Source organism: Myiozetetes cayanensis, unplaced genomic scaffold, assembly GCF_022539395.1.
Source record: "Myiozetetes cayanensis isolate MyiCay16 unplaced genomic scaffold, myiCay2020 scf6-25, whole genome shotgun sequence".
Classification (NCBI taxonomy): domain Eukaryota; kingdom Metazoa; phylum Chordata; class Aves; order Passeriformes; family Tyrannidae; genus Myiozetetes; species Myiozetetes cayanensis.
The window spans coordinates 26,270,724-26,294,172 of NW_026087853.1; the positions used below are offsets into that span (position 1 = coordinate 26,270,724).

General features: G+C 38.0%; 1 protein-coding gene across 2 annotated transcripts in view; it reads left to right on the plus strand.

Moving 5' to 3' along the window:
* The first annotated feature begins 549 nt into the window (after nt 1–549).
* Nucleotides 550–23,449, plus strand: part of PRKD1 (protein kinase D1) — a 126,927-nt gene continuing 104,027 nt past the window's right edge. For both annotated transcript variants that reach the window (XM_050335613.1, XM_050335614.1), the window contains exon 1: nt 550–1,023. In XM_050335613.1, coding sequence (XP_050191570.1) covers nt 835–1,023 — 189 coding nt within the window. In that variant the 5' untranslated portion in view covers nt 550–834. The remainder of the gene's footprint in view (nt 1,024–23,449) is intronic.

Genomic DNA, 23,449 nt, shown 5'->3' on the forward strand with positions numbered 1-23,449 from the left:
GAGTAACTCTGAGTGGCAGGGTACTTCTCCTTTGCAGAGACTGTACCTGAAACTGCAAGCTGTTTTAGAGAAGAGATGGATGCAAGCTGTCCCTTGCTTCTTCCCAAAACCTCTGAATGGACTGGTGGAGGCGGCGATACGATGCTGACGGGAGCAGCCGGCCGAGGCCAGGCACAAGAGCCGGGGCCAGACCGGAGCTCCTGCTCTCTTGGCACTGCTTTCCGTCCTCGGGGGCAGCCGCCGCCACCGCCCTGCCCGGGAGAGACCACCGTGCTGCCTGCCAGCAAGGAAATCTTCGACTCTTCTCACCTGCGTCTTGAAGTGACGGGGGAAGCGGAGGCTCTCAGCCCCCGCCAGCACCGCAGCCCTCTGACTGGGCCAGGTGGGGAGACCAAAGACGGCTGAAGCCAAGCTCCGCCGCGGGGAACCAGCGGACCCCAGGGCGCCCTCGCCTGCCGGGGCCGCCCGTTTGGTGGCGGAGCGGCGCGGCCCGGCCCGGCCCGGCCCGGCGGAGGGCGCGGCCCGTCCCGCCCCCGCGCCGCGCACGGCGCCAACAGCCCGAGCGGCGGCACCACCTCGGCGGCGGCGCTGGGCCGGGCTCCCCTTTCGCGTCTTTCTCGCCGCCTTTTCCTGTCTGCATCCTCTCCGGTCCTCCCCCCCACCCCCACGCCATTTTCACCCGGGAGGAGATCGACGGGACTTTCCTGAAACTTCGCGGGGGAACTCGCCTGGCGCCTCCGGGGGGCCCCCACAAACTTTTTGCGGCGGCGCCCGCCTCTCCCTCTCCGTCCCTGGCCCTTCGGCTGCGGCGGCTGCTCCCGCGGGAAGTTTCCGATGAGCGCCCCTCCGCTGATCCGGCCGCCCAGCCCGCTGCCGCCGCCGGGGGCTGCTGCCGGCGGCGGCGTCGCCTTCCACCTCCAGATCGGGCTGAGCCGGGAGCCGGTGCTGCTGCTGCAGGACTCCTCGGGGGACTTCAGTCTCGCCCACGTCCGGGAAATGGCTTGCTCCATCGTAGACCAGAAGGTAAAAAGAAAGCCCCCAAGCGAACCCCCTCCCGCTGCCCGCGGGCGCTCTTGGTGGCTGTGAACTTTCCCGGTGGCTCTGCTCCGGGCTTAAACGAAAACCATTCCAACTTTCCTGCCGCCGGCCCCGCTTCCATCACCCCGGCGCTCCGCTTGCCTCTCTGCCGCCCTCCCCCTTACCACCCCACCCCTCGCCCCGACCCCGGTGCGGAGTGGGCTCCATGCGGGATGCTCGTATGGAGCTCCATGACATGGAGCTTGACTTTTATTTTGCTGGCAGTGGAGGCAATTAGCTGTGCTAACTAACAGCCGTTATTAAAAACAAACTCCGGCCGGATGTATCTGCCGCTTTTTAATGCTGCGGAAGGGGGAGCGCGGGGGGGCAGAAAGCTGTCAACTGTGATGGCAGCGCGGCGCCCCGGGGCAGTTCACGCTGTCCCGGCCTCTGCTGGGAGAGGAAAGTTTCCACTGAAAAAAACAAACAAACAAAAAACAAAACACCGAACGGTAACAAGGGAAAACCAACCCCGAGAGCCCAGGATTCAAAGCGGCGCGCAGTGCTTCGCACGCCTGCCCTTGTACTGGGCAGGCCGGCGGAGCCGCCCCTTGGGGCTGGGGCCCCGCAGCGCCCCTCTCCTGTCCGGCCGCGGCGGCGAGCGCTGCGCCGGGCACGGGGGACGGCGCTGGGTGTCAGCCCTGGGGCTGGCAGGTTGCCGCCGCGCAGGACGGGACTGAGTCCGCCGTGAGTGGCGGCTCCTGCGGGCGGAGATGTGTCACTGGTGCGGGGGTGGCACAGCCCGCGGGGGTGGCACTCACCGCAGCCCCTCTAGAGCGGTGCCGTCATCAGGCGCAGTTCACCTGCGCTCCGGTAAACTCGCGCAACACGCTGAAGTCCACCACACTTCTGCCTGACCCTAGGCTGCCTTTGACTTCTCCGACTTCTCTGTTTTAATAATCGAATTGTAATAATAAAGTTTTACTTTATACGTGTTTCTTGTGTGAAAGACCCACGTAAAAATATCATAGTGATTGGAAAGGAGAGAAAAGGCAGCCTGAATATTTAGGATAGTTATAATGGAAAAAAATTGGCTTCCTCCTCCCCCCTTGTTTTTACTGAGGGAAAATAATTTCAGGCAGGGATTTTATTATTTTTTAAGTTGATTTTTTTACCTTACATCTCTTTGTAGATCACATCAATCTGAACTTCACTAAATAGTGGAACTTTTTTTTGTCAAAGAGAACTAATGAAGTGTTTCCAAAAAAGTATGGAATACCCATCCTTATTTCTAAATTTTCTATTCTTCATAGTTTAAGAAGTGGTTACCTGCTTTATTAAATTAAATTCTGGAGAAAGGTGCACCCTTTTGTTTCCCATTACCATATTTGTTTTCAAACCTAGGCCAATGCTTGTCACTTGCTCATATATGCGCAGGAATGTGCTATCAGTAATGGAAAGGCTAAGATTGTTGTATTCATTGTTTCTATTTTTTATGCTTGAGTAGTTTGTTAATTTCATGGGTTTACTGTAACTTGATTTTAAACCCAGTTTCCTAACAATGCACCATTGTGTAAAGAAGACTAAATGCACTGGCCTGTGCTCAAAGACTCAAACTTATTTGAGTAAGTACTGATATAAAAATTTTGAACACTAATTTGTTGCAGTTTCTTGACTACATAAAAGAAAGCATCATTTAGCTGCTTCTCTGCAGGGCACACTTGAATGAGGAACTTTCTTCTAGTCACAGTTTCTCAGAGCCGAAATGTCTGCTTTCCCAAGGCTGTTGAGAAGGAATTGGCTCAAAGACATGGAAAACTGGAAGAAAGATAGTTTTTTTTTTTCTTTTTTCTTTTCTTGTCAAGTGGTGACCTTAAGCTTAAGGCTGCAAGTATGTCTGTATACGATTTCATTAGCACGCATCCGTTTCACTAAACCTGACAGGATGGTTTGCATAATCAAAGTCATTAAACATACGGGCAGAGATGTTAAAAAAAATTATGTGATATTTAGAACTGTTATGAGGTAGCTATTTCTGTGTTTTAGGTTCATGATTTTCTCTTATCCTGAAATGATTTGAAGTGTTACTTACTCTTGATTTTATGAGAAAGATGCATTTGCTTATTACAATCAAGCAGGAAACTACACTGCAAAGTATATTTTGTTGAAATCTCACACTATTTTCAAGTTTCTTAGGGTCTGTGAAGTAGTGGCCTACCAGTTAACAATTTTCTTCCAAACTCTGTATTTGGTCTGGATTGTTCCAGCAGTATATAAGGATGAGAAATTGTGATTTTATTTTTCTCTATGGCTGTCATCTTTGACTGCATAAATCAACACTGTGTCTGTAGTGTGCTCTTAAATATTTAAGCAGTTGTCTTTTACACAACTTTATTTATAGGATTGTGCTGAATTTTCTTCAGTATCAGTGTCAGATGATCTGTTTATAGACAGCCTCTTTTGTGGTAATGTGGGTATACCTGATTCGAGATAATTATGATGCTTATTCTGCATGGGTTTATACACCTTCCTTATTTAATCCTGCTCAAAATGTATGTTAAGTTGAACTAAACTTCTGAAAGTGTGAAGAGTGGAGCACGTGTAGGCCTGAGTAGTATGTTAATATATAGTGTATGTATATATAGTTGTATTTATGAATGTGTGTGTGTGTATATGTATAAACCCACTATATATCTTTAGAAGGTGGTTTTGTATAGGAATAATATACATGTGGGTTCACATATGTAAAATTCAAAGCTCTGTGTAATTTAGAAGTTTATATTTCTGTACAAACATGGATTCGCATTTATTTGCCCTAGAGGGCTAACTTTTGCACTTCAGATGCTGTTTAGGTTTTCTAATTTTGGTAGAGAGTATAGTTATACAAATAATCTAATGTACATGATGTGAAAAATGGAATAAGCAAAGTGTGTCTTTATTGTCCATGAAAGGCATTCTTTCAGGAATTCCATGCCTGTATAGATACTGTATAGACACTTCTGTTACGAAATCTGAAGATCAAAATGGTACATGCCAGTTTCTGGCATAAATTCAAATACATTTAAATCTGTTAAGAGCTGTTCTGAAGACAAGGAAATTTGATTCCTCCGAGTTCGTGTATTTTTTTTGTCTTGCTTAGAACCAGGGACATGAAAACCTTGAGACTTGTCAGTGGGGTTTTAACTTTTCAATGATGATGTAGTTGACAAGAAATGAGGATCAACTGTAAAACGTGTGCCAGTGTTTGACTTCTAGGCTGACTCCCCCACAAGAACAGTGGGAGGATACTGTAAAATATGATCTTTGTTTTCTAAAGATGAATAGTATGAATTATTGACCTTTTTGGGTTAGCTGCATACAGTAAAAGCGCTTCTCCAGGGCAAAAGTGTAATGCAAAGAGCACTTTAATTATCTGGAATTACCATGTTACCAAAGACTTTTTACTAAAAAGAAAAAGGAAGTAATCTTTACACAATTCTTTAAATACAAATTCATAGAAATTTAATTCAAAGAGGAATGTAGTTATTATTTGTATTTTGTGTTTATTGAAATTCTTTGTCATCATTATACCTCACATATGATGTGTTGGGGTACTGTAGTGAAATTGGCAAGTTGTGAAAACTTTTGAGTTTTCAAGTAAATGCATAATGTTATTTGACTGGAGAATGTTGGTTTTGTAAAATAACCCTTAGGTCAGCCATTTAGGTCATATACTGTATAGACCTTCTGAGCACTTAAAGGCTTAGGAGTTGTGAGCAATATGAAAAACATACAAAAAACATAAGAAAAAAGTTGATGTGAAACAGAGGAAGCAAGGTTTGAACTGCATAGTCTGTGTGTAGTTCAGACTGATTTATAAAAGTAATGTTGTAGATGATTCAGTGGTTGGGATAATTCTGAAATTTCACAGTAGGGAAAAAATAGTGAACAGGAAGGCTGTTTTGGGAAGGGAAAAGGACAAAAAGAAAAGTAATAAAAGGATGGTTCACCTAGCATACTGCAGCTGGAATACTGTACCCAGATTCATCTTTACATAAGGTGTTTGGTGTTAAATTAGGAGAATTGCTACAAAGTAAAGAGCCTTTTTAGAGTCTCCCAGAGAACTTAATGAAACAGATTCAGGAGAAGGTATGCATCCGCTTGCGCTTCTGGTTGTCATTATAAGGAAAATCTAACTTACTCTTAAGAAAATAAAATAGGTAAACAAAAATGAGCTCAGTTTTGTTTTTTTGGGCTGCGATCTCTAAACTTGTGGTCTGAGCAAAGAAAGAAGAAAACCTTTTCTAAAGGTTGACGTGAAATTATGCTTAACCTTTTATGCAAGGATTTCAGGCAACCATGGAAAATATATGGAGTTTGTTTGAACAAATGATTTTTTGTTTGTTTTGTGAGTGCTTTTTTTTCTTTGGGTTTTTTTTGTTGTTTTTTCTCCCAAATCTACAAATTCTCCTAAAATAAACAAGAGCCTGGTGGTAATGAAATCAATTCCTTTGGAGTGGGATAGGAACTCAGGGTAAATAATATACTAGGAAGATTTTTAGCCTCAGGATAAACAGAGAAACTGTGACAGTTTTTTATCATGCTGAACAAAAGTCATATATCTTCATTCAAAAATATGTAGACATTTCACGTATTCCACAATGTTGTTGACATTGTCTTTTACTGGTGTACACTGGTAACAAAGTGTTAATTTTTTTCCCCTGAAGTGAGCCTTTCTCCACACTGAATGCTTTCCTCTGCCTGTGTTGTGAAAGCACCAAGTTGTTAAATTTAATTTGAGGAATGCTAGGGGCCTTGTCATTACGCATATAAACAAGTTCCAAAGCGAAAGTAGTTTCCTAGTAATCTCTACCTTACAATCTCAAGGGAGACTTTTAATGTTTACAGTTTAATCTTTTATTGACTTTACATTTATTGTTCTCCACCCTGGAAACTGTAAGTCAGTGTATGTCACATCAGTTTGTAGCTTAGTTAAAATTACTTTTGGAGCCTATGTGAGAGGACGCTAGAAAAAACGTAGCTTCAATGAAAGGGAGTCAGTCTGAATTGCATTTAAAAAAATGTTTTGTTTTGTTTTTTTTTTTAAGAAATGTTAACCTTATTATATAACCCGTTAGACATCCAGATGAAGAAGATGGGACAACTGCCCCAAACCTATGTATTTGAGAAATTCCTAGCCAAAAATTAAAGGTTATTAAATGAATTATCATAGAGTAAGAAATAAGTTAGGGCTCTAGATGGAGGACAGGCTTGTAACCAAAGCAGTTCATATCTAAATTTTTGAAGGAATTACAAAAGAAGTGTGTTGATCTTGTGTTACTTTTACTGATTGTTCCCTCAGGAAATACCTAATTTCCATAATAATTTAAAGAAAGCAGAAGATGAATAAACATATGGCATGCTTCTCTCATTGCTGATGAGATTCAGGTCTATTGCCAGAGGAAGGAATTTAGTAATAAAGTTGCAACATTTTCCAGACAGAGGTGCTTATGTGGACGTAGTATGGCATGTGCTTGGTGAATTTGAAATAGCTGAGGTCTGACTCTCTGTCCCATAGAAGACTTACTGGGTGTAAATGACACAATTATCTGAGAATGCACTGAAAACCCAGTGTGTCCTGAAAGTGTGGTGAGTTTATGCTTGTATGTAGGTGATCTGTGCTATGTGTAAAACACCCTGCTATGTGTCAGATCCCTTTATGGATTTGTGCAGACTTTGTCCATAGGTGTTTTCCCGTGATTTGTGGAAATCCCTCACAAACATCTGAAGCTATTTGTTCTTCTTACCTAGATTTTTTTTCCCCTATCTTTGGAGAAATTTGTCTGTATGGTTACCATGTGTTTTATATTGTGGTTATTTGTAAATAAGCAAACACACTTACTGAAATCTGCGTATTTTTACTTCTGGTTTCTTATTTTTACTGTGTTTTGTTTATGAACATATTTCAGTTAAAAACTTTTGCCATATGTCTTTTTGGTGGTTTTGGTGTTTTTTTTTTTTTTTTAGTGATGACGCTAGCAATTATTTTAAGGACATCTGTGGAATTTTTAAGACAGGGCTATGTAGAATTAAAAATTACACCTGATACATTGAGGATATTGAGGCTGAGAGTTGTCTGTCTCTAGCAACCTGTGATAAGCACAGGCATTGTTTGCAGATTTTTGAAAATTACTTCTGTACAATGCTACAGACCATCAGTGGCTTCTTGACTTTGTCCTCTGTTTGACATCAGACAGGTTTATATTGACATTATGTAATATGGTTGCAGTTCCATAGTTGCAATCAAGTATATAATTAAAATCTTTTTTCAAGTGTTTATCCAGAGTCTAGGGTGAACTTTTCTCTAAAATATTTGATTATTCTTCCCATTACAACAGTGTGCCTTTAATCAGTGTTAGCAATTGACTATATTTGGCTCTTACTCCTTGAATGAGGACTTCACTTTCTTCTGGAGCTACTACATGCTTTTTGCATAATATCAAATTGTCAGAAGTCTGCTTTAGGATGTTTTCTAGTAAAATCATAGAATGGTTAGGCTTGGAAGGAACTGTAAAGGTCACAGAATCACAGAATTGGTCAGGGTAGAAGGTACCACACTGAGTCATCTGGTCCAACCTCCCTGCTCAAGTAGGGTCATCCTAGAGCACATGGCACAGGATTCCAACCAGGTGGTTATTGAATATGTCCAGCGAGGAAGACTTTAAAACCTCTCTGATCAACCTGTTCCGGTCCTCAGTCACCCAGACAGTAAAGAAGTTCTTCCTGATATTTAGGTGGAATAATGTAAAGATAATGATGTGGATATATTGCAGTGATATATGCATAGCCATAAAGTTAGACATAAATTTCAGTCTATATCACTGTTGTCTACTTTGTCTTCCTCCATGTATTTGCGGCTTCCTTTTACTTCTTCCTTGTATTTCTGGTTTCTTCTTCAGCTGAGAAAACCTTGGTCAAGAGATAAGCTTTCACTTCTCCAGCCAAGCAATGTATTTATATAGAGGTTGTCTCTCTTATGTAACCTGTTATGTGTGCCTCACCTGCAGTCAGAACCAGCTCAGAAACAGTATTATGACATTAAAACTAGAACATAGCTAATTATTTTGAGAAAAATTTATCAAATTTCATTATTTAAAAAAAAAAGAAACATGAGCATATGTAATCTAATCCGGATCTTGGCTGTTTCGTAAGTGAAGAAAAGAGTCATTTAGAGACTTATTACTGGTGGGCATAAAAAGGCCTTCCCAATGTAATTTTAAGCACAATGTGTATACAAAGGTATACTAGGAGAAGCTGCAAACCATGACCACAGTTGCAGGCTGTAAACTTTTATCTTTGTACATTTTAAAAGAACTGTGTCTGAACACATCCTGTGCAGCCTGAAAGCATGCTCTATTTCTTCTTTCTTCAAGTTACAAAAAAAAAAAAAAGGCAACCTTGAGAAATTATTTTATTCCTAAGTGTTAGATAATAGTTTTTGTTAACATCTTGTTAGATGCAAAAGTACAGACAAGACACATCTGGGACTGGGAGAGCATTCTGGCTATGAGGCAACTTGCCTGAAAGATGCTTATCCTTAAAAATGGCAACTTTCGTATTACCTGATCTTCTCTTTTACCACCTGAGAAATCCTTCTCCTTAAAAATAGAAATTACTAGTGGGCCATCATGTTCAAGTATACCATGGTCTCCCTCTTTGCAGCACTGAATATCGTTATATAATTTATGGGTGCTAGGCTAGGATCGGTATTCAGGCTGAAACATTTCTGAAAGTACCATATATCCTTGGGGCCACAAAGGATTGTTTATGTGGTTTCAACTTCTTAAATTGTGGTACTGATCCATGAGATGAGAGTCTGTGGGGTGAGGGAAACTTCAGTGTGAGTTGTTGATGATGTTTTCAGTTTAGCTTTAATAATTTTCACATTCTGCTCTGAAGTTCAGCCCCCCTCTGCATCAGCTTTAAAGGGCTGTGTTACAAGTTTGCTCTCTGTTTACATGATGTGACTCCAGATGTGCTGACCATGCTGTCTGATGTTGCAAGTGCTGATCTTACCTGTCTGAGGATTTAATATTGCCACCAAAAGTCAAACTACATCTAGGAAAATGGGAAAACTACACACCAGAGTAATAAAAAGAAACATTTTAGATATTTACCATGTGTGTGAACTTACACGTTTTTGTTTGTTCTGTTATGTTTATTATACCTGCCTTTAAAAAGAAAGAATGCAGCAAAATATTTAAAATATGAGTAGGAGTCTGTCCAGTTCCAAACCCACACAGCTTTCACTGCATGTTTTCCTAAAAAGTTGGCTGTCCTACACATATACAAAAACCCCCAAAAAAACAAAACAAAAAAATGGAATGAAAATTAAGACAATCTGGTCAGAATCTGTGTGTGTGCTTGTATGAGGGTGAAGAGATTAGTTTAGGGAAGAAGATCTCTAAATTTTGTACTATGTGTTTTTATCCTGGTTTCTGCAGGAAAATTAAACATTGCTGTCTCTGTTATCCTTATATAACAGTATGTCCACTGACCACTTTGTCACAAGAAGCTTGGTAAGTCACTGTAGCAGCAAGAGTTCAGGTAATCATAACATTGTCAGGCAGAAAATATTAGTAAAATAAACAGTTTGGAAAATAAATGCTTGTGCATGTGTCTCTAGGGTATCTTTAATCTGTGTTTATGATCATGTATTTTGTTTTCATGCCATGTAAACTTGACCCAGGGAATGACACATTTTTCAAATCTACAAGGAAATGCCAGTGTCCTGACTTTCAATTCTTAATCTAAGTTAAATTATTATACAATATAAACCTCCTCTCTCTTCCTTTTCTTTGACTACTTTTATTTGGCAACTCCCACAGAAACGGGGAGGTTCTGAGCTGTATTCTGATGCTGAATTGGTTCTTGATGTGAACTAAATACTTATGAGGAGTTACAAAGATGATAGAGCTAAACTCTTGTAGCTGGTGACAGAGGCTGAAATCAAGAGCAAAGACTACGAGTTACAGTTGGAAAGAGATTCAGATTGGACATTACGAAAAAAAGTTTTGGTAGGGCTGTAGTGCAGTATCATTGGGACAGGTACCTGGAGAGGTGTTGGAGACTTCATCCTTCATTTTTGGAGTTGGGTAAACAAAACCTTGTGTTGGTGATAGTCTTGCTGTAAGTGAGAAGTCAGACTAGATAACTTCTGAGGTTCTGATGTTTCTGTGATTCCCAGAGTATGCAGTGCTTCGTGGTTAATAATTAAACTAATATTCAAGCTAAAGTAGTGGCATTTCCCTATTAGACCCAGCTAAAAGTTGTTCAGCGGTTGACACAGCCTGTATATAGCTTTAATCAATCTGTGCTTTTCTTACTCATTCGTTGTGTTTTATCTGTCGTCTTGTTTGTCTCTGATTTAAATATTTAAAAATGAAAAGTTACATCTGCTAAAAATCAAAAGGTATTGCTAGTGGTTAAATATGCCTGTCAAAGAGGAGGTAGAAAAAACAGCTGGAAAACACTACTTCCAACTTCAAATGGTGCTTTTGCATCTTTGTTTATATCTTTACATTTGTTACATTAATGCCTAATAGATATTAAGCAGCCTGTAACATGATAGAGCCTTGTTATATGCTATATTGTGTACAGGGAAGGAGTCCTTCCCTTCAGTACTTTGCACTCAAGGTGTAATGGACATCTGATTATTACACCACATCTTAAACCCCATGGAATGATACCTCAGCATTTAAATTCAGCAGTTTATTAGCAGTATCTTAGAAAAAAAACCCTATGAGAATCTGTCTTAGGCTGTGGGCAAAAGCACAGTAGTTCCTCAGGGAAACCTGTGGTTAGCAAAAATGGTTAGTAAAAACCACCAGCCCATTCAATATGACATAAGACCTCAAATGTTATGGATTAGAGATAAAAAATAATTAGGTAGGGCAGTGCCCTGCTGAGTTATCTGTCCTTGTGGAATGGTGAAGGGTTGGTCTGTGCAGGGATGAAAGGAAGAATTGATAAACTGAAGTAATCCATCTACTCTAAAGTTTGTTTCATATGCAACAATGTGTAACTTTTCAAGGAAGGAAGATGGTACATTGCTTGAGAAGTGAACTGATGAGGACATGTTTGATATATCTTCGCAGGGAGGACATGTGCATCTTAGAGATGATCTGCAGGACAAAAGATGCATTGTTTAGACCCCACCTTGCTGTTAGGGCTTAGAGGGAAGACCAAGGTAACAGCAAAACTAAAGTTAGTGTTTGTTCTTTTGCTTTTTGTTTTAACTCTTCTTCCGCCTGTGCTCATTTTTCCTGTGCTTCTTAACAGGCTTTTAGTGGATGGTCACGCTATTTAGGCATCTGAATGTCCTGGACTGATGGACAGCCACTGATTAAACTAATGGCATGCAGTTCAAGCTAAAATTTGGCTTCTGATTTTTCAACATATCTTAAGTGTTGTGCATTCACAGATAGCACATAATTGTATGTGCAATTGTATGTTTAAATTGAAGAATGTTAACATTCTTGTAACATTCAGAGTACCTTTTCATACTGCAGTCACGTAATTTTGTTAAATACCTTGTTTTACCGAGAAGTAAGTGCTTTATGTTGTTAAAAAAGGAAAAACAAATTTGTGGCAGTTTTACTGACAGTTTGACAAGTTTCATGTTTTTGGCTATTACATAGCTGAGAGAATAAGAATGAAAACTCTTTTGAAGACTGAAGCGTGAGACAAGAATTTCTAAACTTTTAAAGCTACTGAAAATCAGACCTGTTTGTTCAAAGATGGCCTAAGAACAAAAAACTTCATCTGGTCAGTTTAAGTGGTCAGTAAGCATCTGCTTCCTTATTCAAGAGGTAAATAATCAGTATGTTAAAAGTGGGAGATGCCTCAGGAAAAGATCTGAATGGAAAAAAAGAAGCCCTTTGTTGATCTCACTGAAATATGGAGTATATCTCATCTGTTGCTGCATGAAGTGAGGATACATTGAAGCATAATTTTTTTCTGTTAAATGAATTTTTTAATAATAATGTCACTCTTTCCCCTCTCTATTTAACAGTGCAAGAGGGAGGTTCTGAAAACAACAGAAATTGTTATACAACAAGGGAGAGACTTTCCAAAGAGCAAGTCAAAGCCTAATTTCCATCTTCTGAATAGGAATGTGTAAAAATCCGTGACTGGTGTGGCTTGATTGTTATCCCTTTCTTTTCCCTATATGTTTCAGACAAAAATGAATGTTGAATGTCACTTGCCATGTTGAGAGGTTGCTTGTATGAGTACAGATCAACAATAGGCCAAGAGTTAAAAAAAATACTGAAATTGAACCTTGCAATAACTACATTTATAAATATTAATAACCGTTTTCTTTTAATCCAGGAAAGATGCTTTTATTTGATTCCAAAGTTTGCATACAGATTCTCATGAAATAGACTATCAACCAGCTCTGTGACAGTTTGAAAATACATGAAGCTTTAAATTAGAATAATCTGTATTTTTGTTCTTTCTCTGGACATAGAAAGAATTTTGTATGTATATGAATGTAGCATTGGGAGAGAACTTCTGCTTTATCTACACACACATTAATTTGTCTGAATTGAAATAATCTGCTGTATTAGAATTATGAAAATAAGCACACTGGTGGCTTTACAAACTTTGGTATTAAGGGATACGGAAAATATTGAATGTAGGAAACATGTACCTGATCATTTTGCTGACTTATGCTGACCAGAGATGCCACTGAAAAAGTTACTTTCTTCCCTAACATAGTTGTTTCCCTTTCTGAATAGCATATTGATATATTGAGGAGGTTGAAACATGAATAAAGCAGGCTTTTGGCTGAATAATCTTAAAATAATTGTTTACTCAGTGTAAAATATTTAAGAATTTAATATGTGGAAGTGTGTAAAAAAGTGATTTTAGATGAATCTTAGAATTTACAGTACAAAGGTATGTGTATGCAACCAGAAATATTGATGAATAGTTATGTAATATATCATTAGAATGTGTCTAAAATATTAGGATATGATGACTATTAGTATATTGCTTGATAGTTGCATATTGAGGATTGGTTTTAAATCGCATGAGAAATTTGTATGGAATGTCAAGTATGCTTTTAGGTAACTTTCTGACCATAAGAGTCCTGGTAGAATTCTCTGAAGTAGTTCTTAGGTCAAATATTCATATTTTGTTTGCAAATTATGCAGTTGGAAATGCATTTGTTACAGTTTCTTCTGGTAAAATGAAGTTGTCCTTCATTCCGGTATATTGTAAATTTTTCTGATTTATAATTTCTTAGTGTTCTTCAATAATTTCTACACACAGAAATATACTGTGGAAGGGACTGGTTTTTTTAATGCATTTTTTTTGTAAGATAGAAAACTGTAACTAAAATCTCAATGGAAAGCAAATTTCAGCAAAATATTTATTACCTCTTTCAAGAAAAGAAATGATTCATAATTTCGGATATTGGTAGCATTTTTTGTGTATATGACATAAAATGACAGTATTTTGAAATGACAGTTTTACTTGGGATTTTTGAAACTTTTTTCTTGTTGCAGTTATATCAGAGTATGGGTGTAAAAAATTGTTTTTCAAATGTTTCTCAACAGGAAAATAATGTCAGTTTGCAGGAAAAATCAAGGTGCTTTCACATAACTTTGTAAATTTTTTTAGAACATATTTTAATACCCAAAATTTTACTTGTTATGTTTATATAGAAAAATAAGATTTTTTTTACCCCATTTATTATTTTTCTTTGTTTTTAAAAACAGTTCCTTTGAATTAATTCCTAATTATAAGGAGAGGTGGGGTCTTTCCAGGGCCAAGTAAAGGGAGAGAATCACCTCCCATGACCTGGTGACCACCCTTCTATTGTTGCAGCCCAGATATGTTTGGCTTTCTAGGCAGCAAGTGCACATTGCCAGGTCACACTGAGCTTCTTTTCAATGAAACTGGAGCTGTAAACTCTTACTGTTGCAGTCAGCTCTGCTTTTTTGACCCATAAACCTATCGTTTTCTAATTTAGGTCATTCTAATTCATCTGAATTCAGTGTTGATTCTACTGCAAGCAGCCGATTGGACTAGATGATTTCCAATGGTCCCTGCAGCTACAAAGCACAAAATTTGGAAAAGAAAAAAGCTCTTTCCATTATTGTGTAAGATTTACATTTTCTGCTTTACAATCTGTAGTTTTGTGCAATAAAATAATCTCAATTTACTCCTCCTTTGAAGTTTCTTAGCTGGCAGTATTGGAGATCACATCTTGCAGATTCATCTGTTTTATATATTTTATATTGAATTTTCTGTCAAGTTTCAAATAACTGAAGCTTCCCATGTGCACTTTATTGTGCCATTTAATCTTTCTTTTCTTTTGGAATTAAAATGATATTTTTCAGTAGTGTTTTATGGATTTTATATTTTTTTAAAAAAACTATGGATTTTTAAAAAATTTTTTTAACATCTAGGGAAAATCTAGAAATAAAATTGTTGTCAAGTAAGTTATTTATATTTTCATGCTTGGGTCTCCTAAAAAGATAACATAAGGAGGAAATGTTAAAAAAGAGAAATTATAATTTTCTGTTATTTGTGCATATAATTCCGTACCCTGAGGTAATCAAGTGTTGCGTATTGCTTACAATTTTTCTTGTATTAAAAAAATTGACAGCAAAGGTTTTTCAGTTCCATAAGTCTCAGCTTCTGTTTATGCACCCTATATCATCATCATCATCATGGCTAGGCTTTGCGAATGAAGATTTGAGAAGGGCTCTACCCACGCTTGCTACAAGCGCGCTGATGGCTGAAAAGGCCAATGCGAGATAGACAAGTCTGGTTGCAGAAGGCACAGTAGAAAGACTCCCCAGGTGATACAGACGAGACGCGATTCTTTCTGCGTTGTCTTTTCTCCTCGAGAGTGATCCTGTGTGTGTTCTCAAAAGCAGCAGCAGCGTTATAGATGGTGTGTCTCCAGGCCTCCCGATTGGAGGCCAGGGTAGACCAATGGTGGTGATCAATATGGCCAAGGCTGAGGGATTGTTTTAGGCAGTCCTTGTATCTCCTCTTCGGGGCTCCTCTCTTGTGGCAGCCAGTGGCAGTCTGCATGGTCTTTTTCATCTAATTCAAACATAGATCAGTTTCCCTTTGTTTTGTGTAATAGGGATTAGAGTAACTGCCCAGTATATAAATGTTTGGGTTTTGAGAACACTTAGTTTTTCTTTTTACCTGAATATTATGCGTCTTGCACTTAAGCAACTTTTCTCTATCTGCTACCTGATTCAGGGTACTGCACAGCTGCTCTGAAAGACAGCAGGGGAATGGGAACAAGTGACAGGTGAACAGAGGGGACACTATTGAAATAAACTAGATCGAAGGCAGATACAGGGATGTCATACAAGTAATGGAACTAATCTGTATTTTACAGAACACTTCTTCAGGCAAAAGAGGATTCATAATGAAAAGTCCAGTTTCCGTTCTTGCAGTTTTATGTCAAGACACGGTGACAACTTTTGTGTTTTAAAAATCACACAACAATGAAGAGGTGAAGGAAAATTCTGCAAATAAATGTTCCCCCAGAAAAGAAGTACTGAAGGCTGTCATGCAGTGACTTAGGTTGGGAAAGCTGGACAGAAAACATGAAGTGTACCTAGTGAAGAATACCTATCGAAGTTACCTGTGTACATATATTTTTGTTTGGAATCCATGTAGTAACAAAAAAAAGTGACCTGAAATACATGCTGGACATATTCTTGAATGGTCATGACTATAAAATAATATAAACCACTTACATTGCTAATGAAACATGAAAATTTGGGTTCTCAAAGATGCCTTTTTTTTTTTTTTAAATTTAATATGACTTTTCAGAGAAATCAAGCAAAATGGTAATGAAAATACCCTCAAAGCATCTTGGATGAGGTAAAAAAAAAACCTGCATAAATAGAGATAAGCAAATATGTTAAGTATACTACTCAAAAGCCATCTGGAAATGGTCCTCTGCAGCTGGCTACAGGTGCCCTTGCTTGAGCATGGAAGTTAGATTAGAGGGCCTCTGGAAGTCTCAACCTCAACTGTTCCATGATTTTGTGAAATAAGGTAAAAGACAGGGATAGAAAACTTCTGCCTTTCTAGTGTGGAATGTGTCAACTGCTGAAACAGAACAACTCCTGGAAATGTAACCATTTTGCCTGGACTTCTTTCCTGGCAATTTTTTTGAGTGTTTCTGGGTGTCCACAAATATGATAAACTCATTTTATTTATTGTTATGGGATCAAATATGTTTGGACCAGCACTTGTCTGCATGTACTGTGATTTATGCAAAGCTTACAGCTTTTTTCTAAATCTTGTCAAAGAGAATTGTCCAGAAAAAGCATTCTAAGCTATGCTACTGAGGGACCGTGCTGCTGTTGTACCAACACTGCGTATTTGCTCAGCTTGCAGGGCTGGCTTTATTAACAGTACACTGATGCAAAGATGAAAAATAAGTTCTCGCAGGTTTTAATAGAGCTTTTGAGCTTTCATATGATACCTGCAGTGTTTGAAAGTCTAATTCTTAAACCACTGTAGACCAGTTGGAGGTATAGAAAGAGTAGTCTTTCAACCATCTAAAAGTTTTACCAAAGATCTAATTTAGCAATGTGTTCTAGGCAACATTCTGAGTTGTTACTGTCTTACTTTTAGACTTCCCCCCTTTCCCCCTCCCTCCCATTAGTGTGTTTGGTATCTATAGTCTGATGTTCTTAAAGTTTTGATTGCTTGGGTTGTGTCTGATGTCAAGGATTTCTGAATGGTGTTTAAGCCAGGTCCAGGGCTTCCGAGTGCAGGTGAGGTTTGGTGCACTCAGCCCAAGAAGGCTCTGAGTCTTGCATGGAGTCTTGCATTGAGAAAGTTGAGTGGCTGTTGGAGATCTCCCTGACTAGCTGTGTCAGTATAAGTGAACAGCATATTGGCAACTGTTGTCCGTGTTTTTAGGTAATTATCAACTGATAATGTTGGTTAAATGCAAAAAGAAAACAAAAAGCATTGAATACATATATGGAAGTAAACTTTCAGGGGGAGAAAAAGTTTTTTTGATCTCTTAGTTGAAAAAAGAGCTAGCTCAAAAAAAGAAAAAAGTGTAGCACACTTGTTCTTCTGTTCGTTGTGGAATATGTTTGCTCTATGTCTTCAACTATGTGCTAGTTTGTAGTACAGCTAGATAAGCAAACCTCTTGCTACAAAGACAAATTTCAGCTAGCAGCTGTAGAAACAAGAGTATGATTTGGAAGTAGTTATTTGTCTTAGTAGATACGTGTTCTCTTCTGACAGGGGAAAAAAATTGAATACCTTTCCACCACTTTACCTGTATTTATTTTCACATTTCTGTTTCCTTGTGTGCAGACTCGCTTGTATCCCGCAGTTTCAGACACTGTTTGCTTTCCACCCACTGCTTTCTGAAACTACATCAATGTGTCTCAGCTGTCGTCCTCTGTCAAATCCATAACTAATGACAAAGTGGTGCTTTAAAAATTAATCAGACTGTTTCTGAGGAAATGAGTGATCTGCATGTAATCACTTTATTGAAAGAGAAGAAAAATAGTCAAACATATAAATTAATAGTATGTGTAAAAGCTTAAGACTTAGAAATGTGTACATGGCTGTATTTTGTTAAAAGTTCCTACAGCTCCTCAATTTATTTTTCAACCCATTTTTAAAACTTACTGCTACAAGTGAATCAAATGTGACTCATACATCTGGAGTTATCTTGGATGTAGCTGTAATAGAGTGTTCATAAATGTCTTCAAATTCAAATATTGAATTTCAAATTGTTTATAAAGCTGTGTAGTGCCATGATTTTCCAAGCAAAATTTTCTTATTTTCTACTTTTCTTGGTCCTACTTCAAGATTTGAAAATTGTATGTGTATTTTCCTTTCTTACCAGAAGCACCATCTTTCTACAGGTAGGAACTAAATAAGTAGTTTTTCTTGCATTATTTTACCTACTGAATATATGTTACAATTTTTTAAAGTGCCACAATGGCCATGCTGACCCCCTTTTTTACGAAAAATAAAAAATCTCTGTTTTGACCATAGCTGACCAAGAAAAGAGCCTGAAGGATTTAAGAGAAGATAATGAATTTTATGTTTATCCACATGAGTTTTAATTACTTGGTTTTATGTTACAGATTTGATCGAAGTTACAGATCATCTGAAACAGTAGATTGTCTTGTGTTTTCCCTGAAGAATGCCTGTACCTTACGCAGTTTTTTCTCTAAGTTCTGACATATTAATAAAATGTGAAAATATGCTACATTTGCATACTTTTTTCAATGATACTTTGTGCAAACTCTATAGAGATCTTTTTAAAATAAACTGAATGTAATTGGGACTTATCAATAGAAATCCATACATATATATAAAAATTGAAAGGTGATTCTTCCTCCACAAAATCAAAAAAGTGAAAATCAATTTTATGAACCTGTCAGTTTCAGGGCTACATGAAGATGTTTGAGTAACAACTTTTAATCCACCAATAATATTCTCTGTAGGAGCTATTAGGTAAACAGGATGGTTGTTGAACAATGCATACTCAGGCAGTTTGGCATCTACATCCTAAAATTATCAAATGTATCTCTCAGTGTTTCTAAACACTCTCCTTTTTCCTATTGGACAAGAGTCAGAAAAGTGCAGCCATGATTTTTTTGCTAAAATATTTAGGATGTCTGCAAGATTAAGAAGGTTTCTTAGATTAGGCTTTGCAGTAACCTAGTGGCTGTAGATACGTTGCACATAGTAATTTGTGCTGTCTCTCAATTGAAAACTAAGAATTAGTTTTTTTGTATTTGTGAAGTTGCTTGTTAAAAGTGGAAAATCCTTTTGTTTGAAAGCAACAAGCTGGAATGGTTTTCCAGAATCTTCTGATGTAAGCAGATTGGCTTGTCTAAAAATGTACAGAAAAGTACCATGCTTTAATAGGATAAATTGATTCATGTTTCATAAATGTTGGACACCTTAGGATAAAGCAGTAGATGTAAATTTAAAACTGTTTGTCACATTATTTGTGCTTATAATAGTAAATCCTTCGAGCAAAAACCAGACACTCTGAAGTTATCTTCAACTCAAACATTTTTTTTTTATGATATTAGTATGCATGAACGCCTGTGAAAAAGAGCTGCAGCTGAAGAGGTGTCCTTTTGCTCATCATACACTAAACCTAATTTGGTCAGTCTTTGTCTAGTGAAATGTGGAGGAAATTTGAACCACGGTTCTAATCTAATAATTTCTGATTGCACTCATTTTTTTCCTCTCTCTCCAATTAAAAAAGGAATTACAATTTACAATACCTTCTTAGTGTAATCCTGAAGCAGAAGCTGTGTTGTCATGAAATGGGAAATCAGTTGAGTAAGCAATGCCCAATGCAATTGAGATAGGTAACTTAAGGGAGCATGATGAGAAAGAATAGCTGGGAATGAATTTATGTTTTGGAATTATTTATTTTTATAAGTGAAAGCAAGGACAATTTTTTTAAACTACAGAAACTTCAAAAGTGCAGGCTTAGCTTAGATGTAGCATTCTGGAGCATTTTGGTTTGTCTTTATGAAGAAGAGAGTGTAGAAGAAGAATTCAGCAACAGAATTGAAGATTTAACTTATCAAATTAGTTTATCTCAAGAAACCTTTGCAACTGGAGCTGAGGAGCATAACGGAAGAGTATCAGTTACATTTTTATTTACAACTCTTTCTGTTTAGAGGATGTAATTTATTCCCACAGACAAGTATAAATATTAAGTTTCATGCAATGTATAAGGTATAATTAAATTCTGGAATAGTATGCTAAAAAAGAAAGAAGGAAACACTGTACACAATTTTAGTTCAGCTTGAATGTAGCGTTTTAATCTTGACTGCATTTTTCCAAGGAGAACAAATTTGACTTAAACTGACCTAGAAAAATACTGCACTTTTACCTTAGTTAGAGTTTGAAGCTCTAAAACTTTACTGTTGTTTGACTTTACATGTTAAGAATATAAGTATTTCTAAAGCAGGTCTTTTACTGATTATAAACATGGCAATATCCTTAGTGTTCTCTGTAACTGCCACAGATTTTCTACATTTCTGTCAGGATGAGGATAGTCTTCTACATTCCTTAAAGTAAGTTAAGCAATAATAAAATAAACACTTGAGCCTGAATGGAAGTAGTCATTTAAATCTGATCTCCAAGGCTGGAGAAATAGTTGTCTGTGAACTTTTTAATTTGCCATATGCTTCCAGTGTTAGGTTGTTCTGTGTTTGTTTTTCCGTCAACTGTTTGCACATGCATGCTTCTTGCATAGCTCCCTGAATGTCAGCCAGCACTTGAGGGCACTTGAGATTGTGTATCTACAAAAGGAATCTGTTTCCTGGGGAACCTGAGGTTTTTTTTCTTCTTTTACCTTTAGGATTCTTTTTGTGCAAGCCCAACAATTCTTTCAAAGCCCTAGAAATACTCAGATGGTCAGTTTGAGGAGACACAATTAACATGACAGTGAGTTTGTACTAGTCAGTGCCTGTGCTGGTGTAGCTGCAAGAGACAACTACTGAAAGAAACAAATTTTCAGAGCCTCTCCCCAGCATCTGATTACTGACTAGAACTTTTTTTGTGAAAGCTAGTGGACAAGAATATAGTGGAATTTACTGACTGAAATAATTCATGAAGAAGTGTAACCATTTTTTGAAAATTTTAATAAAAATATCAATTAAATTTTTAACCTGAGAACAAGATACTCTATAAAGTGTGCAAACTGAGATTGACCTTTGAAAAAATAAAAAACTATGAGTACAGAGGTGTAAAACTGCTGACATTTGGTTCTCTATGCAACCTCTGTATCTGGAACCCTTTACATGCTATGTCCTAATTTATTTGGAGTGGTAGAGCAGGAAGTAATTTCTGTCCAGGTCACTGCGCAAGTACCTCGAAGTAGTAAACATGTAGTAGATCTACGCGATAGGTCTGTGCCAGATGTTTCACTGGTAAAGAAAGCAGTTGCAATTTCTTTTTTTATAATGAACAGAAGATGAGCAAAAATGTCTCCAGAATAAGACCTGTATCATGCACTGCAGTACTAAACTAAACCAAAACGTAGAACACACGCAGAGGAGTACAGATCTGTGTAAACTGTATTTTTTACAGATAAAACATTTTGTGGCTCTGAGGTTGAACTGGGAGTGGATAGTGAAGGAGGCTGTTGCCAACATGAGAATATAGAATCATAGAATGTTAAGGGGTTGGGATGATCTTAAAAATCATCTAGTCCCAACCCCCTCTCCCACTAGACCAGGTTGCTCAAGGCCTTATCCAACCTGGCTTTGAATACCACCAGGGTTGGGGCATCCACAGTGTCCTGGGAACATGTTCCAGTATCTCACCACCCCCACAGTGAAGAATTTCATCCTAATATCTGATCTAAATCTCCCCTTTTTCAATTTGCATCCATTACTCCTTGTCCTATCACTACAGTTCCTGATGAAGAGTCACTTTCCAGCTTTCCTTGTTAGGTTCCCTTTGGATACTGGAAGGTTGCTAGGAGGTCTCCATGAAATCTCTTCTCCAGGATGATTTGTTGCAAATTTTGAAGTGTATGTGGTGAGCAAGGCAGGGAAAAAACTGGAAAAAGAGAAGAGATAATGGCATAATTTAGGAAGCTGGATGCCATTTTGTGGGATTGTATTTATCCCCATACCTGCTGCTAAATTGCTTTGTGGAGCAAGCCAAGTAACTTTGCTAATACCGCACTGTTACTTTCTGTTTGCTCAGTTTGTGAGCCCTGGCTTGCAAAAGTGTCAGAGCCTGCAGCTACTACTTTAAGAAGTGCTTCATTGAATGAATTAAAGTACCATGTAAAAAATAGAGACTTATTTTGGGCATAGCAAAGGAGCACAAGGGAGGTAACTGTTGTGGCATTATCTACTGGATTATCTTCCATTGTCCTTCATCACTTTAACTTGCAGTGCTGTGAAGAGCATTTTCTCTCACCGTTCACTTTGTGATAGGGAGGATGTGCCACCTTAATTTCTGGGTTTGCATTTACCACGTATAATGGGAGGTACTTTGGAAGACAGACGAACATGAAAGATCAAACTGGGCTTAGACAGCTACTTTCTGTTTACTCTTGCTTTTACTAAGTTCCTGATAATACAAAAGGACATAATCATATTTCTTATTTTGTGTTACTGTTACCACAAAAATATTTTTTGAAATATTAATATACTATAGCATACAAAAGTAATTGAGAAAATTTATCCAAATGTTATTTGAAAAAGATGATCAGCATCTTGCAATGAGTTGCTCCATACCGTATCAAAGCAGCAGGAAGAAGAACCATTCAGTGCCGTGCACAAAGGTGATGTAGGCATCACAAGTAGTATAATTATAAGTGTAATGACTTGGTATTATGGTCCTACAAAGCAGATGGAGTTTTCATAGGCAGCCTTAATTTTGCTTAAAAAATATCTGTGAACCCTTCACATTTAGAAAAATTTAGAGATAGTGCTATAGTTAAATATTTTTGCCAAACTGGTTTGGGTAAGTAGTTCAGGTGATCAAACTGTCTGTTTTTGTTTTTCTGGGTCATTTGTTGAACAGTATAGCAGAAGAAAGTCAGTGCCAGGATAAAGACTTCACGATTGTGTCATATGGTTCTTATGAAGTATACTCTTCATACATTAATCAGATTTGTATTCAGAAACAGTTCTAATTTGTACTTAGATCTTATACTTAAAAAGTATATTGTATGTGTTTGGTTTAAGAGCACTAGTATTTTAAATGAATCTATTTTAAATCTAATTTGCTCCCAGTATATGGTAACTAATGTTAATAGGCAGCATAGTAAATTGAATTCAACCTCATAATCTTACATCAAGTCCATCCATCACTCTTCCATTCCAGTGATATGGAACTGCATGGTGCAATTAACTTTACTTCTTCTGGGCAATGACATGTGTTGTCTGTCCCTTCTGCAAATCTGTACAGGATTTGGAAGTTTCTTTTATTTGGGTCCCCTGAGGCAAGTACTGTCTGTACTAGGAAGGAGGTTTAAAAAAATTGCCTGCTTCATGAAGGATGTAAAATGTGCATGCTATTACTGACATTCTTCTACTTAGAACATCTGCAAGAGAAATTGTTTCCTTTCTCCTCAGTTGCCTTCACTTGTTTTTTGCTTAAGGGAGGAATGTAGGAAATGGATTAAAATGGCCATCACATTTATAGCTCTGGTGTTGAAAAATTAAAAGGTTTGTTCTGGTTTTTTAAATTTTGTAAAATGATACTTGATTTTTCTTCTGGTCTCCACACTGCACCAGCTTGCCTCTTGGACATAACAACTTCAGCACACCAAAAATCTAGCCAAGTCTAGCCAAGTATGGCAGTCTCCAGCAGTAGTAGTTAGGAGAAGCTCATTAAAGAGGCATTTCACACCTGGCCCCTCTTAGGAGCTTAT